Source organism: Nycticebus coucang, chromosome 4 (assembly GCF_027406575.1).
Source record: "Nycticebus coucang isolate mNycCou1 chromosome 4, mNycCou1.pri, whole genome shotgun sequence".
NCBI classification, from domain to species: Eukaryota; Metazoa; Chordata; class Mammalia; order Primates; family Lorisidae; genus Nycticebus; species Nycticebus coucang.
Window position 1 is genome coordinate 59,302,503 of NC_069783.1, and position 16,600 is coordinate 59,319,102.

General features: G+C 40.4%; 1 protein-coding gene across 1 annotated transcript in view; it reads left to right on the forward strand.

Moving 5' to 3' along the window:
* Positions 1–1,569, forward strand: part of PAPOLG (poly(A) polymerase gamma) — a 40,790-nt gene extending 39,221 nt beyond the window's left edge. Inside the window, exon 22 of the mRNA XM_053588915.1 lies at positions 148–1,569. Coding sequence (XP_053444890.1) covers positions 148–246 — 99 coding nt within the window. The 3' untranslated portion in view covers positions 247–1,569. The remainder of the gene's footprint in view (positions 1–147) is intronic.
* Positions 1,570–16,600: the final 15,031 nt, after the last annotated feature.

Consider the following 16,600-nt stretch of genomic DNA (forward strand, 5'->3'; position numbering starts at 1 on the left):
CTAGAAGGAAATATTCAATACATAATTGTTTAGAAACTCAAGGGAGTTGGAGAGAAACTTGGAGTTTTATGACTGCTTTACTAGTTGTGCTTTTTATAAGATATATATATGTGCTTTTCCTTTTTTGTTTTTATGTTCTTCTCATAGAGACTACCCAGTAAAGAATTACCGGACTCATCATCACCAGTTCCAGCAAATAACATCCGTGTCATCAAAAACTCCATTCGACTGACCCTAAATCGGTAAAAGCAGTGCCTCCTCACTTAAGTGAGCAAGCAATCATTTGGTGGCATAGATACAGCCACTGTTTTTCAAATAGAAGTGGCTGTCATGCATAAAATAAGGTGAAAGTTACAGTCATCAGCCTAACGACCTTGAAGTGGTTTTGAACTCTCACACTTTGACCTGCAGATGCTGTAGCATTCTCTCACTGATTGCTACATACACTTCTCTGAGGATCACCTACTATCAAATTGTCATCTACAGTATTATGGCTTTGCATTTGGAGGTTTTACTGCCTTAAATTTCAATGCTTGTTTCTCTGTTATGGGAACCAGTTCCTGGCCACTTGGACACTGTTAAAACAAGTCCTGAACTCCTTTTTTCTTCTTTTCTTTTCTTTTTTTAAATCTTATGTTGTAATCATTGTATAGCGCTAAAAAAGTTGAAAACAAACAAAAAAATTGTCTTGTGATTTTCTAAATGTTAACACGTTTACTTTCTCATTGAAGCCACTTTGTAAAACCTGAGATGAATGAATGTGAGATATCTCTTCTGCTTTCCTCATTTATGTAGATGTACTGTCTGTTCTGTTGATTTAAATTATTTTTTCCAGATTGGCACATGGAATATTTAAACTTTTGGGTTTTTTGTGCCTTTCTGTCCAAATGTTGCTTAGTCTCCAGGGAGGATTAGTCCAGTGATTACATGAGTTGGGCACCATAAATTCTCTATATTTTGCCTCCCATGGAGGCCTTTGAAATGCATCTTTATTAAAAATCAGAATATAACCAGGATACTGAAAGTCAGTATATGAATGGTGAAATTGTTACATATCCTATCTGATGCCATTCTTGTTAGTTGACTGGTATTTTTTACTGAGGAGCAACTCTTTCCAGCATCAACAATAAGATACCTTTTAAGTATGGCAAACTTGTATTTTTGAGGTGTAAAATTAACTCGGCATGATAATTCCTGACCACCATTATTTACCCCACAACTTCAAACAGTTTCTTCACAGACTAGGCATGCAGAAATAAGCAGTGGATTTTATTGAAACCTAAAGGCATTTTTGAATGACATTGTTACCAACCATTAATTGGCTCAGGACCTTTGTAATTTTTATTTAACTATATGAGTTGTCTTTTTTTACACTGCTTTTTTCAATGCATTTCTTAATATTTTTTAAGTTTCATGAACGCATGCTCAGTTTATTAAAATCCATAACCATGTAATTCTTCTTGTAATATGTTGATTCAGTGTTTTGTAAATGAAGTCGTATGTATTTTCAGAGTATTTTTGTATGTACTGTAAGATACCATCTTTTCAAAGAGAAACCTTTAAAACCTTGACTGTCTCTCTTTAGTCTAATTTTTTAAATATGGATTATGCTTGAATTATTATATTTAAAATGCAAATGTGTAGATTGCACAGCCAGGAATGCCAGTATATGTTACCTTCTTCAGCTTTCACTCAGCATTTTAGTAGGTCCAGTAGGAAAAACACAAAATGGTACATTGAATAGTGAGGCTGGGGGTGGGGGATACCTGGTTGTGTATTTTAGAGGATGCCGTTTAGCAGGTGGAGAAACAGGTCTGTTTTCTCTTACAAGCCCTTTATCATTGAGTTGAAATGCTTGAATTTGATTTTCGAGAGCAGTATCCTCCCTTTATTGCTACTATTCTCTAAGTCCCTGAAAAGTAAAATCTACTGTTTAACTTGTACAAAGGAAAACATGGGGAAAAGTCTTAGAAGTATAGAAGAACAAGGGAAAAAATGTTCCATTATTCACTTTTTATAAAGCAAAAGACAAGAGTGAAATCCATAACCAAGTTGTAGCTTCCTTGGCAAAGCTCTTCTCTTAGCTGACCCTTTTCCTTTATTCAAGATATTCCCTATATCTTGGGATTTGTTCTACAATTATTGTATTTGAGCAAAAATGAATGATTATGAAAAGACTGAATAATTTGTCACCAGATTTCAGCTTTTGAAAAATTCGTTAACAAGGGATTTGATTAAATTTTTTATACGTGATGTGAATTTCTCTATTTAAATATCTCTGCTTTTAAATTGGCCTTCCAAGTCTCTTTAAGAATTGCCTATATATCTCCATATTCACCCTGTTATATAAATAGATTCTTTGAGCAACTAGTGGAGTTTTCCTTTAACAAGAAAGCAATAACCCTAACTCTTGCACTGTAGTATAGTCCTTTCTCTTAGATTAAGGGTCCATTCAACACCTAGGACATGGTCAATGGTTCAACATTAAAACCCTCAAAAGTAACATTCTTCAACCTATTTGGTAACTGAGGAATTGATTAGATGCTTTTGAGATGGTAAGTTTGTCAGAAATAAAGTGTTTCTAACCTGATGAGTGGGTAGGACTTTTCCGTACATTTTATTAGTAAGAAACCTCCATTGTACTCATTACAAGAAAATAAAGGGAGAAAGTATGGTCTGGTATTGTGTGTTATGATCAGAGACACTTAAGTACATGTATTTGTTTTCAATTACGGAACTGTGCCTATAAATATATTTTGTAAAGTCAAATAACCTGTTCTTCAGTATATAGACAAATTTTCGTTTTCACAAGGGTATTTTCAATCTGCTCATTTTTCAGTGATTAGGTTTGGAGAATAGTATAAATGAAAGGAAAACAATATCTGCTGGTTTAAACCTTTGAGACTTAAATTAATTCAAGATAGAAGGTACATAGCTTAAAACTTTGTGAAATTGGGGCAGGAGAATAAATTTTAAAAGTCAGAGCTTAAAATAAGAGTCATTTTGTCTTAGGGCACCGATTTAGTAGCATTATTAAAATGCTTTACTGTGTAGCAATTAATTCAAGATGGACAGTGTGAAAATGGGTTAAACTACATTCCACAGCTTTGAAATAGGAATTCCTCACTTGGGGATCATGAACCCTTATGGAAAATTTTGTAATTGAGTATAAGAAGTTTTTGTTTATATGCATTTTTCTGGGGGAGTTCATAGCTTTCATCAGCTTCTCAAAGTGATTCATGACCTAAAAAATAGTGAGGTGGGGGTTAGGAACAACCAGGATTGAATAATTCTGGAATATTTAGAATTTTCTTCATTTGATTTTGCTGGGGTATATTTCTGAAAGTGTACTGTGGCTCTTAACTAGTAAAATGGGCTGATGAAGGACTCTGTAACATCAAATTCCTGTTTGTTTATATACTTCATGTGAAACGTCACAAAGTCCTCAGCATTTAGAAAAATGGTTACGAGATTTACAGATGTCCTCAAGATAACTTGGATTCATTACAGGGTCAAACTTCACTGCAACAAATTTCCACCTCATTGATCAGAGTACAATAGCTTAAAATGATCCTAATCCTTTAAGTTCCATAGAATTAAATTCTCTCTTGCTCCTCCATGTTTGTGATTCAAGCCAAAACAGACCAAACAAATCAATAAAACTATTTTTTGTATAAATAACATTTTGGGTGTGTTTAAACAACTACCTATTAAATTGTCCAAAGCTTAGACTTTAACTTGGTCCTAGTGCTGATGATGGAAGAAAAGTCCTAGTCTCAATAATGGTAACTATCTCCTTAAGACTTTTAAAGAGAATTGTACAGGATCATATCCTTCCAAATTCCCTATTTTTTCTGAGATAATTTTTCTGATATAATTTTATATTTGAAATAAGTTGAACATAAAATGATCACCAAACTTGCTATAATTTTTAAGCTATTGCTGCATTTGAGCAAAGACCCAAGCAATTACTTTATAAAGTACTTAGGCTATCTTTGAGATAAATGGTGCTACATCACTCCATAGTATTATGTAAAATGAATGCAGCTGCTGTTCCTTTCTAGATAGCTGTTTGTGTAATTCATAATAATTTTTCCTGCCTTTTATTTGGATTGTCTTAGTTGTACACATGAGCCTCATTATTTGTCTGGAATAAATCATCTAATAAACTTGCTTTGATAAATAGGTGATGATTGAGTGATATTATTTGGAGTAACTCAGAAGTATTCAGTTATTTTTTAAACTAAAAATCAAAATTTTTTTTCCAGATAATGGTATCCACTACCCACTTAATCTGAAAGCAAAATTCAGGCTCAATTTGCCTCACACAGAATCATTTGTTAATCATTTATTGTAAGCAGTAGCACAATAAATACAACCTACTCTGAAAGCTTAACAAAGTATCCAGCTTTCTGTTCTTTCAGGTGATCTGACTACACTTTCATGAAAGGGCCACTTGAGGAATCTCTGTCAAGTACAAAGGGTAAAGTCTGTTATCCTTGTGGAGGGTAATCCCACCAATTACCCTCCTTCCACCCAGGCTACCAGAGTCCTCTACTAGTGGCTGGATGCAGGTGCATTTAGCAATCAAGCCTTGTGTATTATCCATACAAGTACCTCGTCACATTCTTAAACCTTTCCTCCTAAGAATGAACAATGACTTACTTTTAACCAATACACATACTAGTACTGGGTTCACAAATAAGTGTCTGTATCATTAAGATTATTATCAAGTTATCTTCCTTTTACAGTAAATAAAAATATAAATATAAAAAGGAAGCTTATTCACAAGCTATTCATGGAAACATGTTTGACATTTATAAAGCTAATTAAAGTCTTCTGTATTGATTGGGCTGTGGATAACAAGGCCTTTAGTCTTCACTTGTGGAGTTTGGGCTTCCTGACTAGATTGTCAACTGACCATCCCTAGAGTATTAATTCTGACGGGGGCAATTCTCCTCCTGAATAATGTAAATTAACAGAACAGGTTCTTTGTAGATCCAGTCTAAAAAAATAAAATGTGTTTTATTAAGGCCAAAGACAGAATATTGCTTTTAAATTCCCTATTCTAAAAATCACCTTTTAAACCATATGATCCAGTCGAATTGTTTTATTTAATAATCTTTAAAAAGAAATACTTCCAAGTCCTTCCTTGCCAATCTGACATTCATATTTAACGGTGAGACTTCCGTGATACCCTGGCCAGAGTGAATCACTACCCACCATGTTACTTGGACCTTAGAATAACACATTATTCTAACTTATGTAGTGTTCAGTTTGCCTGTTTCTCCTGACTAGATTGTAGATTTGAGAATAACTGGCCATTATCCAAGAATCTTTATGTAGTGAATGCCCAGAAAATGCTGAAGAGGAAAACAACATTGGTTTAAGGAAGATGTTTTGGTTTTTGCCTAATTTCAATAGGATTATCTTCAAGAGCAGCCTGGTGAAGGAACTAAGATGAGAGAAGGCAAACAAAAATGGTAAGACGTGTTTTCCAAACTTCAACTGTAACCCTTAGTAGGAAATACATTTTATATTGCACCACATGCATACATACATATATGAATATGTATGTATAGAATTTATATATGTATACCCATGACAAGTTCACAAAACCATTTTCCTTTTTTATTAAATCATAGCTGTGTACATTAATGCAATCATGGAGTACCATGCATTGGTTTTATATACAATTGCAAATATTTTCATCACACTGGTTAACACAGCTTTTCTAGCTTTTTCTTAGTTATTGTGTTAAAACATTTATATTCTACATTTAGTAAGTTTCATGTGTACCCTTGTAAGATGCACCGTAAGTGTAATCCCACCAATTACCCTCCTACCCAGCCTCCCTCCTCCCCTCCCCTCTCTTTCCCCTTTCCCCATATTCTTAGTCTATAATTGGGTTATAGCTTTCATGTGAAAGCTATAAATTAGTTTCATAGTAGGGCTGAGTACATTGGATACTTTTTCTTCCATTCTTGAGATACTTAGAAGAATACGTTCCAGCTCCATCCACGTAAACATGAAAGAGGTAAAGTCTCCATCTTTCTTTAAGGCTGCATAATATTCCATGGTGTACATATACCACAATTTATTAATCCATTCATGGGTCGATGGGCACTTGGGCTTCTTCCATGATTTAGCAAGTATGAATTGGGCTGCAATAAACATTCTGGTACAAATATCTTTGTTATAATGTGATTTTTGGTCTTCTGGGTATATGCCTAGTAGAGGAATTGTAGGATTGAATGGCAGGTCTACTTTTAAATTTAGATTTCTCAGTTTTCTCCAAACGTCCTTCCTTCCAAAAGGAATGTATTAGTTTGCATTCCCACCAGCAGTGTAGAAGTGTTCCCTTTTCTCCATATCCACGCCAACATCTCTGGTCTTGGAATTTTGTGATGTGGGCTAATCTTACTGGAGTTAGATGATATCTCAAAGTAGTTTTGATTTGCATTTCTCTGATGATTAAGGATGATGAGCATTTTTTCATATGTCTGTAGGCCGTGCGCCTGTCTTCTTCAGAGAAGTTTCTCTTCAAGTCCCTTGCCCATCCTGAGATGGGATCACTTGTTCTTTTCTTGCTAATATGTTTGAGTTCTCTGTGGATTCTGGTTATTAAACCTTTGTCGGAGACATAACCTGCAAATATCTTCTCCCATTCTGGCTGTCTGCTTGCTTTACTTACTGTGTTCTTGGCTGTGCAGAAGATTTTTAGTTTGATCAGGTCCCAGTAATGTGTTTTTGATACTGCTTCAATTGCCCGAGGGGTCCTCCTCATAAAATATTCACCCAGGCCAATTTCTTCAGGAGTTTTCCCTGCACTTTCTTCTAGTATTTTTACAGTTTCATGTCTTAAGTTTAAATCTTTAATCCAGTGAGAGTCTATCTTAGTTAATGGTGAAAGGTATGGGTCCAGTTTCAGTCTTCTACAGGTCGCCAGCCAGTTCACCCAGCACCATTTGTTAAATAGGGAATCTTTTCCCCACTGAATGTTTTTAATTGGCTTGTCAAAGATTAAATAACGGTAAGTAGCTGGGTTCATCTCTTGGTTCTCTATTCTGTTCCATACATCTACTTCTCTGTTTTTGTGCCAGTACCATACTGTTTTGATCACTATCGATTTATAGTATAGTCTGAAGTCTGGTAGCATGATTCCTCCTGCTTTGTTTTTATGTCTGAGTAATGTTTTGGCTATTCGAGGTTTTTTCAGAATCCATATAAAATGAAGTATTATTTTTTTGAGATCTTTAAAGTATGCCAGTGGAGCTTTAATAGGGATGCATTAAAATTGTATATTGCTTAGGGTAGTATAGACATTTTAACAATGTCAATTCTTCCCAGCCATGAGCATGGTATGTTTTTCCAATTGTTAACATCTTCAGCTATTTCTTTTTTTAGAGTTTCATAGTTCTCTTTATAGTGATCTTTCACATCCTTTGTTAGATAAACTCCCAAATATTTCATCTTCTTTGGCACTACTGTGAATGGAATAGAGTCCTTGACTGTTTTTTCAGCTTAACTATTGTTGGTATGTATAAAAGCTACCGATTTATGAATGTTGATTTTATAACCTAAGACGCTACTGTATTCCTTGATCACTTCTAAGAGTTTTTTAGTAGAGTCTCTAGTGTTTTCCAGATATACTATCATATCATCTGCGAAAAGTGAAAGTTTGATCTCTTCTGACCCTATATGGATACCCTTGATCGCCTTTTCTTCCCTAATTGCGGTGGCTAAAACTTCCATTACAATGTTAAAGAGCAGTGGAGACAATGGGTAGCCTTGTCTGGTTCCTGATTTGAGTGGAAATGATTTCAATTTAACTCCATTCAATACGATATTGGCTGTGGGTTTGCTGTGGATGGCCTCTATCAGTTTAAGAAATGTTCCTTCCATACCAATTTTCTTAAGTGTTCTGATCATGAAGGGATGCTGGATATTATCAAAAGCTTTTCTGCATCAATTGAGAGAATCATACGGTCTTTGTTTTTTAATTTGTTTATGTGCTGAATTATATTTATAGATTTGCATATATTGAACCAGTCTTGAGACCCTGGGATAAAACCCACTTGGTCATGGTGTATAATTTGTTTGATGTACTATTTTCTTTACTATCAGTGTGACAGAGATTTTATTTCATTTTTTAAAAGTGCTTGTTGTAATTTCACTAAGGTGATTACTAAGGTAATTAACTACCTGTCTTGAGTCATGACCTGCAGTTTAAAATATGCTGCATTAGAAGTTCTCTCTCTAGGCTCAGCATCTGTAGCACAGTGGTTACAGCACCAGCCATATACATCAAGTCTGGCAGGTTTGAACCTGTCCTGGGCCAGCTATACAACAATGACAACTGCAACAACAACAACAATAACAAATAGCCGGGCATTGTGGCAGGTGCTTGCAGTCCCAGCTACTTGGGAGGCTAAGGCAAGATAATTGTTTAAGCCCAAGAGTTTGAGGTTGCTGTGAGCTGTGATGCCATTGCACTCCACCGAGGGTGACATAATGAAACTAAGAAAAAAAAAAAAGTTCATATCAAATGTGGGTCATCTTTATTCTGTGTATCTGTTCTATAATGTAAACTGTTATTGCAAACAATCCCAGTAAGGACAGTACTATGAAGGAAGTAAGAGACATATATGAGAAATAGAAATTCCTTCCTCTCAAGGAAAAGTTCTTCCCCCAAAAGTAAACATCTTTGCATCAATCAACAATAAAGAAAAAACAGGCCAGGCAAAGTGGCTCACACCTGTAATCCTAGCACTCTGGGAGTCCAAAGTGGGTGGATCACTTGAGCTCAGGAGTTCACGACCATCCTGAGCAAGAGTGAGACCCAGTCTCTACTAAAAATGGAAAAACTAGCCAGGTGTTGTAGCAGGTGCCTGTAGTCCCAGCTACTTGGGAGGCTGAGGCAGGAGGATCAGTTGAGCCCAAGAGATTGAGTTTGCTGTGAGCTATGATCACACCATGGCACTCTATGCAGGGCAGTAGAGTGAGACTCTGTCTCAAAAAAAATAAAAGCCAAAACCCAAAAAAAAGCACATGGTACCATGGCATCAGCCTACCTCACAGCAACCTTAAACTCTTGGGACCAAGTGATTCTCCTGCCTCAGCCTCCTAAGTAACCAGCACCCCCACAGTTGGATAATTTTTTCTATTTTTAGTAGAGACTGGACCTCTTGCTCAGGCTGGTCTAGAACTTCTGAGCTCAAGTGATCCTCCCACCTCAGCCTCCCAGAGTGCCAGGATTACAGGCACAAGCCACTGTGCCAGGCCTGGAAGATACCCATTTTAACATTGGCCAGTTGACCTCAGCTGGCCAAGGGGTGGCATCAATCTCAGAGACTGGGATAAACTGAAGAATGGCAGAGATATCAACCAAGATTTGCTCAAGTGAGATGTATAAATCATTAATTTAGAAAACTCTATTGTAACTCACCTCTCATAGAGCATCCTAATGTGATTCAGAAATACAAGGAAATTGGATTATAGGGGTCCAATAGTAAAAGTATTACCACCTTCTGGGAAGTTCTAGACCATAATTATGAAAGCATTAAACACTGACTAAGCATTTACAGTGTGCCCTTTAAAACATCATGGCACTTAATCTTTATGATGACCCTATGAGGTAAACACTATTATTCTTATTTCACAAATAAGGAAATTGAAACTTAGATGACACAACCAATTTTAAATCACATAACTATTAAGTGGCAGACTCAGGAAGAATGGTTCAAAATTCAAATACTCAGCCACATCCTCCGTTTATGAAAGAAGTCAGACGGAGGTGTGCATCAAATCTCCACCACCCTACATTGGTCCATGTCTGGAAATTTTGAGGGTAGCCTGGCAAGCAGCAAAAAGTGATTGTGCCAAATTGCAGGGGACATTGTGGCCTCCTGCAGAAAGCCCCCCAGGCTGATTCTACCACTTAACATCCATGTAACTTCAACTGATGCCCCCATGCTTTGTTTCCGCCCATCTGAAACACTTACCTTCAAACATCACAGGGTAGCTATGACACAAAAATACTCCCAAAGATCAGCAGAGCTTTCCAAACAGCGTAGACAGCTATGCAGCATTCCGTCAGAACAGCAGAAAGAATATCAGAGAAATATCACCAAGAAGAAGAAAAAAGAAAGAAAAAAATGGAGGCTTACCTGATATGCTTGGACATGGTGAGAAGATATTAACACTCTTTCAAAGAGCTTGAGAACAACTAAGTAAATTCTTTGTGATGATACATTTTAATTTCAGAGATTCCAAAAGCTAAAAAAAAAAAGGAAGTGTAACTACAGTATTATATCCTAGGGTTCAACTGGGAATATTCACATAGTCTTCTGAATAATGTAAGGATAGGCCCACACCTGTAGTCCCAGTACTTTGGGAGGCCAAGACGGGAGGATCACTTGAGCCTGGGAGTTGGAGGGCTGCAGTGAGCAGTTATAGCAGCACTGTACTCCAGCCTGGGTGACAAAGCGAGAACCAATCCCAGCTCACCCCCCCCCCAAAAGGAGAGAATATTGGAATACTGAACTAGCCAAAACTTGTAACTATATTAAGAAGATGAGGGTGTGAAGGAGGACAGGGCATAGGAGAATGAAATCCTAATCTTCAGTGAGAGTAAGTAGAAAATGTCTGAAACTAAAAAATCTGGAACAGTATAAGCAAATTATCTAGAGATACATAAGTAAATAGTAGAAGAAAAGTCTCAAATTGTCGAAAAGGGTTGCCTCTGGGAGCAGGAATGAGGAAAAAGAGGGTAGATGACTTTTTTTCTTTTTAAAAAATAAGACTTGTAGAACTTTTTGAGTTTTGAACTGCTCTATCCACTGTCTAACCAGGATGGGAGAGGAGAATGTTGTCACTTTGAGGCAGATAGACCTCGGTAGACACCTCAGCCCCATCTCTTACAACTTATGAGATCTTAGGTACATTGCTTCACCTCTCTGGGTTCAGTGGGAACGTCAATATGTAGTTCATAGGAGACATACAGTGAAGTATCTAAGAGGCTGTGTGGGCTCAGATTCCAGCTCTGCCACACACTGACTGACTTTGAGGAATTGTGGAAGTTAATCTCTTTATGCTTCAGTCTTCTCTTCTGGAAAATGGTGATTATAATAACAGAACTCACCTCAAAGAGGTGCTAAATGGAGTTCCGGGATACAGTGGAGCTCAGCAGATGACTTGGAGGCATTGTGAGTTACATGAAATAACTATGCCAGTTGCTAGATGGCGTTTGACCCACAATGAGCATCCCCTCTCCTAAGAGTACATCACAAGAATGAGGGAAGACCAATCAATGTCTGTCTCCCCAGCCAGACTGAAAGAATAATAGATCTCTGCCTTGCATGCATTAATTGGAGATATGTGTAAGACTCGTTGAATTCTTATGAAGTTTCGCCACATTGTTCTTCAGTCCACTTAAAGATTATACATAGCAGGTTAGGTTGAGATGAGAAAGCTTATCAAATCCACCTCTGCTAACCCAGGAGTGTCAGAATGTCTTGCAGAGTGTACCACCAAAGTGGAATAGTCATTCCAAAGGGGAAACAGGCATCCTGGTTTCAGATCAGATTACAGCTGAAAAATGGGCCACAGGTGGAGAGAGCATCACAGGAATAGTCTAAAGCCATCCTCTTACCCAAATGCACCTGTATCTCATTACTCCCACCTCTCCTGGGAGTGAGACAAGACTGTCTAACCCAGATCCCAAGTCACTTCCTGCCAGGGCTTCACAGCAGTTCAAAGAAGTTCTAAGTGCAGGTTCTTTCCAAACAGATTGGTTTCTTGAAACTCAGAAGAAGTCAAACACCAAAAAAAGAGGGGATTTTTGAAAGCCACCCACTAGGATGGCAACTGGTAGTTGGTAATTTCAAATATTAAGAAAAGAAAAAAATTGGCGTTGATTAGGCAGTATCTAATCTCCCTAAGCACAGGAAGTGAAGGAGATTGAGTCTGATTTGCAGGAGGCCCTGAGGTTGCACAAAGCAGTCACTCCCCCAGCAAGGCCCACTCAGTGCCTACAAAGACGCTTGCTTTGCCGGCCTCCAGCCCAGCGCCACAGAGGGAAAGCACCACTAAATTCCCTGCAGAGAGCTCTGCAGCCAATCAGCTGCACACCAAGGTCACCAGGTGAAGGGGGTGGAGCTGGAGAGAAGAAAGGATGAGATGAGTTTGACAAGGCTAAGATGATGGGGCCAGTGGGACCCGGCTCTTCACTCCATAAAGGCTTACAGAGCCCAGAACATCCACCAGGAATTGAGCTAGGCAGCCAGGGCACAAATGAGAATTAAACTTGAACTACCCTCACACTGGAGAGCTGGCTGACAAAGCACAGCAGAAGGGACCTCTTAATTCTGCCTTGGTCAAAGATGCGTTGGGGAAGAATAACTGCAGGGTTGGATGTACAAGGACAATTCCGACTTTCCCAGGCAAAAATTGTGTGTGGGGGGCAGAAACGGGGGGAGGCAGAAAGGTGTAGGTGAAGGGTGGGAAGCAGTACAGAGGAGACCGTGCATGCAAAGGACAGCGGTTCCGCAAGTGGGGTATCGTAGCAGGGTCTTGTGAAAGGAGCATTATTGGTTGCATTTTGGGAAGAGGTATAAGAAGAGGTTGAAAATGTAGGCAGAGTTCCACTTCCCAGGGATGGGAGGGAGAGACAGAGGCGTGGAGACTGTGAGGAGGCTCCTGCTATGGGCTAGCTAGCAAATGAGAGCAGAAACTAAGAGAGGTAAAGCAGGACTTTTCCAGAGCTTTGGGGGTACACGGGATGGGTTCTGCTGATAAACTGGATTAGGGGAAGAGTGGAGGGTAGGAAGGCAGATTGTATCGTCAGCAGCTCAGATCAGGGGAGGGCTGGGGTCCTGAATTCAGAGTTTGTGGCCCTGACTTTGAGCTGCTCAGTAGACCATGCAGGATATTCTCCAATGGTCAGGAGCCCACGAGAGAGGCCTTGGCTTGATGTCTGGGTTTCACAGTGCTGCAGAGTCATTTCCCCCACCCCTCAGCTGGGAGTTATGACAGGTCATCTTCCTGGATGTCTGTTAGGGGACATTTAGTGCCTAGCCTCTTCCCAGATTTAGAAAGGAGCAGGCCCCTGGGGGGGCGGGGGGGGACAGGCGGGTGAAGGCATCCTGAGCATATGCAACCCCCACCCCCACCCTGAAGCTAGGTCTCTTTGGATACCCTGGGCCACTTGGCCTTGGCTGCCTGGGGCCTGTGGGGTGGACTTGTACGTAGTACCTAGAGTGAACCCCCTTGGAGCAGGCCACTGCTCCCTGAGTAATACAGCAAATACTTTGATCTCTGCTCACCTTCTACAAACTCACGAGGGAGAAGAGACAGTGTCATGTATTGAAAGCCACCTCCAGACACCAAACAGCATTAATTTGCATTTTGTTTGGTATGCCTTTTCTTCCTCTGCGTTCCAAGCAAGTGGCCAAGCCTAGTTCTTTTCCTGAGGTATGTGTTTGCGGGGTAAATAAAACACACTGGTCGTCTGTGCTCAGTGTTCGTAGTGAAGGCTTTGAAATCTATGAGAGAAGAAGAAACTTGCCCCTGAGACTGGGAGGAAACCCCAGCAACTTCCAGAAGACTGGGATCTAGGTGCTGCTCTGTGTCAGCTCACTGGGGTAAGGGGCAAGTCCTCAAAGAGGGTAGTTGATGTAGTCAGGAAGGCCCAGAGGCACTTGCTTTGCCAAAGATTCCTTTGGTCTTAACAGCAAGGCCACTAGATCTGAAAGGACCTTGAGCTGGACCAGCAAGAACCTCACCAGTTACCAGTGTCAGCCAAAAACCAATGCCTTTGCCTGGTGGGCCCACTCAGGAGGAGCTGACCTTGGCACACCCCTGGACAGAATGGAAGGCTTTCAACAATTACTGAGATTGGCTTCCTGTCAGCTTCCTAGAATGTGGGCTCATGTCAGATTGAGGATGATTTAAACAAAGTCAAAAAGTGTGTTATTTCCTTCACATAAAAGATGGAAGACTAAAATTCACAGCTGCAACAATAGGTATCAGAAAGTAGAGGTGCTAGGAGTGTGAGAAGTGGGGATTCAGAGGAAGTGAGGCCCAGGGGTATGGGCAGAGCCTGGACAGTCTCAGAGTCAGGGGGAAAGTGAAGGAGGAGGTCGAAAAGGTCAAGTCAGCAAGACGGGAGAGGCTGAAGAGGAGCAGTAACAGCATTTGATGCTACAGAGGTCAACTAGGACGAGAGTTGGAAGGTATCGTGTGTCCTGGCCTTTGGAGGTGACTAATGACCTTAGCAGAGCAGTGTTGTGGAGGTGGAAGTGAATGTGGGGAAGAAAGTTCGCATTCTCACCAAGAGTAGCAGAAGAAGGAAGAGAGATCAGGGTTAGAGATCAAGGTGGAGGGGAGGGGAGTTTCTAACTTGGAAGATTTCTGGACATGCCTTGAGGTTGAGGGTATGGAGCCAATGGAATGACAGTAGATGCTGGATAGAACTAGATCCAGAAGACAGCAATGTCCACTGTGTTGAGGAACTAGCCCAGGAGGAGAGGAGGAAGACAGAAAGGAGGGGAGAAGTTGTGGCCACAGCTTTAAGATGACAATCCTTGCCTGCTGGTATTAATGTCCTTGTGGAATCCCTTCCCCTTGAGTGGGGGCTCACTTCTAACACATAGAACACTGTGCAAGCGACGGCATGTCTCCTCTGATGTTAGTTTATAAAAAGATCGTAGCTTCCATCTTGGTCACTGTATTAGAAAAAACAGTTTTTCCTCTGCTCTCAAACCACAACACCACAGAAGACTTCAGTGACCAAATAGGTGGGATTGCTCCTCACCGACAAGCAAGCAACCAATTCTGCAGCAGACGCCAGGCAGATGTCTTCTCCTTCAATGCATTTCTGACACTATCACCTGTAAATATCTCAGATTCCACAGGTTGAGGGCACAGTCCCACAAGACCACCCCCCGCTTCAGACACCATTTACAACCTCAGGCCCCTGGAACTGCTGACTGACTGACGAGCTTCACGTTGGGGTTCCCACTACTCCTCCTCTCCTTAGGCTTCATTAATTTGCTAGAGTGGCTACAAAACTCTGGCAAGCACTAATTATAAAGGATATTTTGGCCAGGTGCAGTGCCTTATACCTGTGACCCTAGCAACCTGGGAGGCTGAGGCAGGAGGATCACTTGAGCTCAGGAGTTTGAGGTCACAGTGAATTATGATAACACTGCTGTATTCTAGCTGCTCTTGCTGGAGTAACAGAAGGAAAAACTCTGCCTAAAAAATAAAAATAATTTTTTTTTTTTTTTTGTAGAGACAGAGTCTCACTTTATTGCCCTCGGTAGAGTGCCGTGGCCTCACACAGCTCACAGCAACCTCCAACTCCTGGGCTTAGGCGATTCTCTTGCCTCAGCCTCCTGAGTAGCTGGGACTATAGGCGCCCGCCACAATGCCCGGCTAAAAAAACAAAAAATATTTTAAAGGATACAAATGCACCCAGGTGAAGAGATAGAGTGAGGTCTGGAAAGGTCTTGGGGGCAGGAGCTTGGACTCCTGTGGAGTTGAGTTGTGCCACCGTCCTGGCAGGTGGATGAGCTTCTGTTCACCTTCTTGTGAGCCTCCAAGGGTTCTGCTGTCCAGAAGCTGCCTGTACCCTGTCTTCTTGGGCCTTTCATGGAGACTACATGATGGAAGCATGAACAACCATGTAGAAATGTGATTGGACATAGGGTGTGATCTAATGTTCATAGACTGAGTGGGGAAACCCAGAAAGGTCTGTCTGTTTAGATTCTTTTTGGCACCTCTACAGCATTCCTCCTCCTCGGTGTGGGACAGGACCTCTTCTGAAATGGGGGTCTTTTGACCTACAATCAGAGTAGTCCAGAGAATTTCTTGATGGTCAGCTCCAAGAGAGAAAGGTGTGGAAGTGTAAAGTGTATTTTTAGTTTCTTTGGGCTGCACTGGGGAGAAAAAAGAGCAGGTCAAAGAGGGTAGGACAAGGTCAAAGAGATTCTGTTTTCTGAGGCTGCTTCTGAGACCTAAAGTGCCCAACATTATAACAAAAGACTATCTCTTAGCTTTATTGCTCTGAAACTGTGCCAAGCTGCTTCAGGAACCAAGGGCTAAAGAACAAATACTTTAACAAAAGATGTGCTTATTGTTTTAATCACTTCGGAAATAACAAGCACTATGGGAAGCATGAGTCGGGAACCATGGACAAAAACATATGTATCTGTCTTATAATTCCATAGGCACGGGGGCTTGCTCTGCCTTGGACTGCTCACCCTGAGGAAGTCAGCAGCCATGTTGTAAGGCAGCCCAGTGTAAAGGCCCACGTGGATGACTTTATAAGAGGACCCTTCACACCACTGGCTGCAGCTCCAGGCAATAACTTGATTGCAATTTTATGGGAGACCATGAAGAAGGGGTAGGAATCACACCCAGAGCCCACAAACTGTAAAACAATTTGTTGTGTAAGCCACTAAATTTTAAGGTAATTCCTTACACAGCAATCAATAACTGATACATAGACAAATTTGCACGCAGGGAAAGCAAACATTTGAGGAACACAAGCCCCAAAACCTTCCATTTTCTCTGCTGAGAATAAATTGAGAAAAGG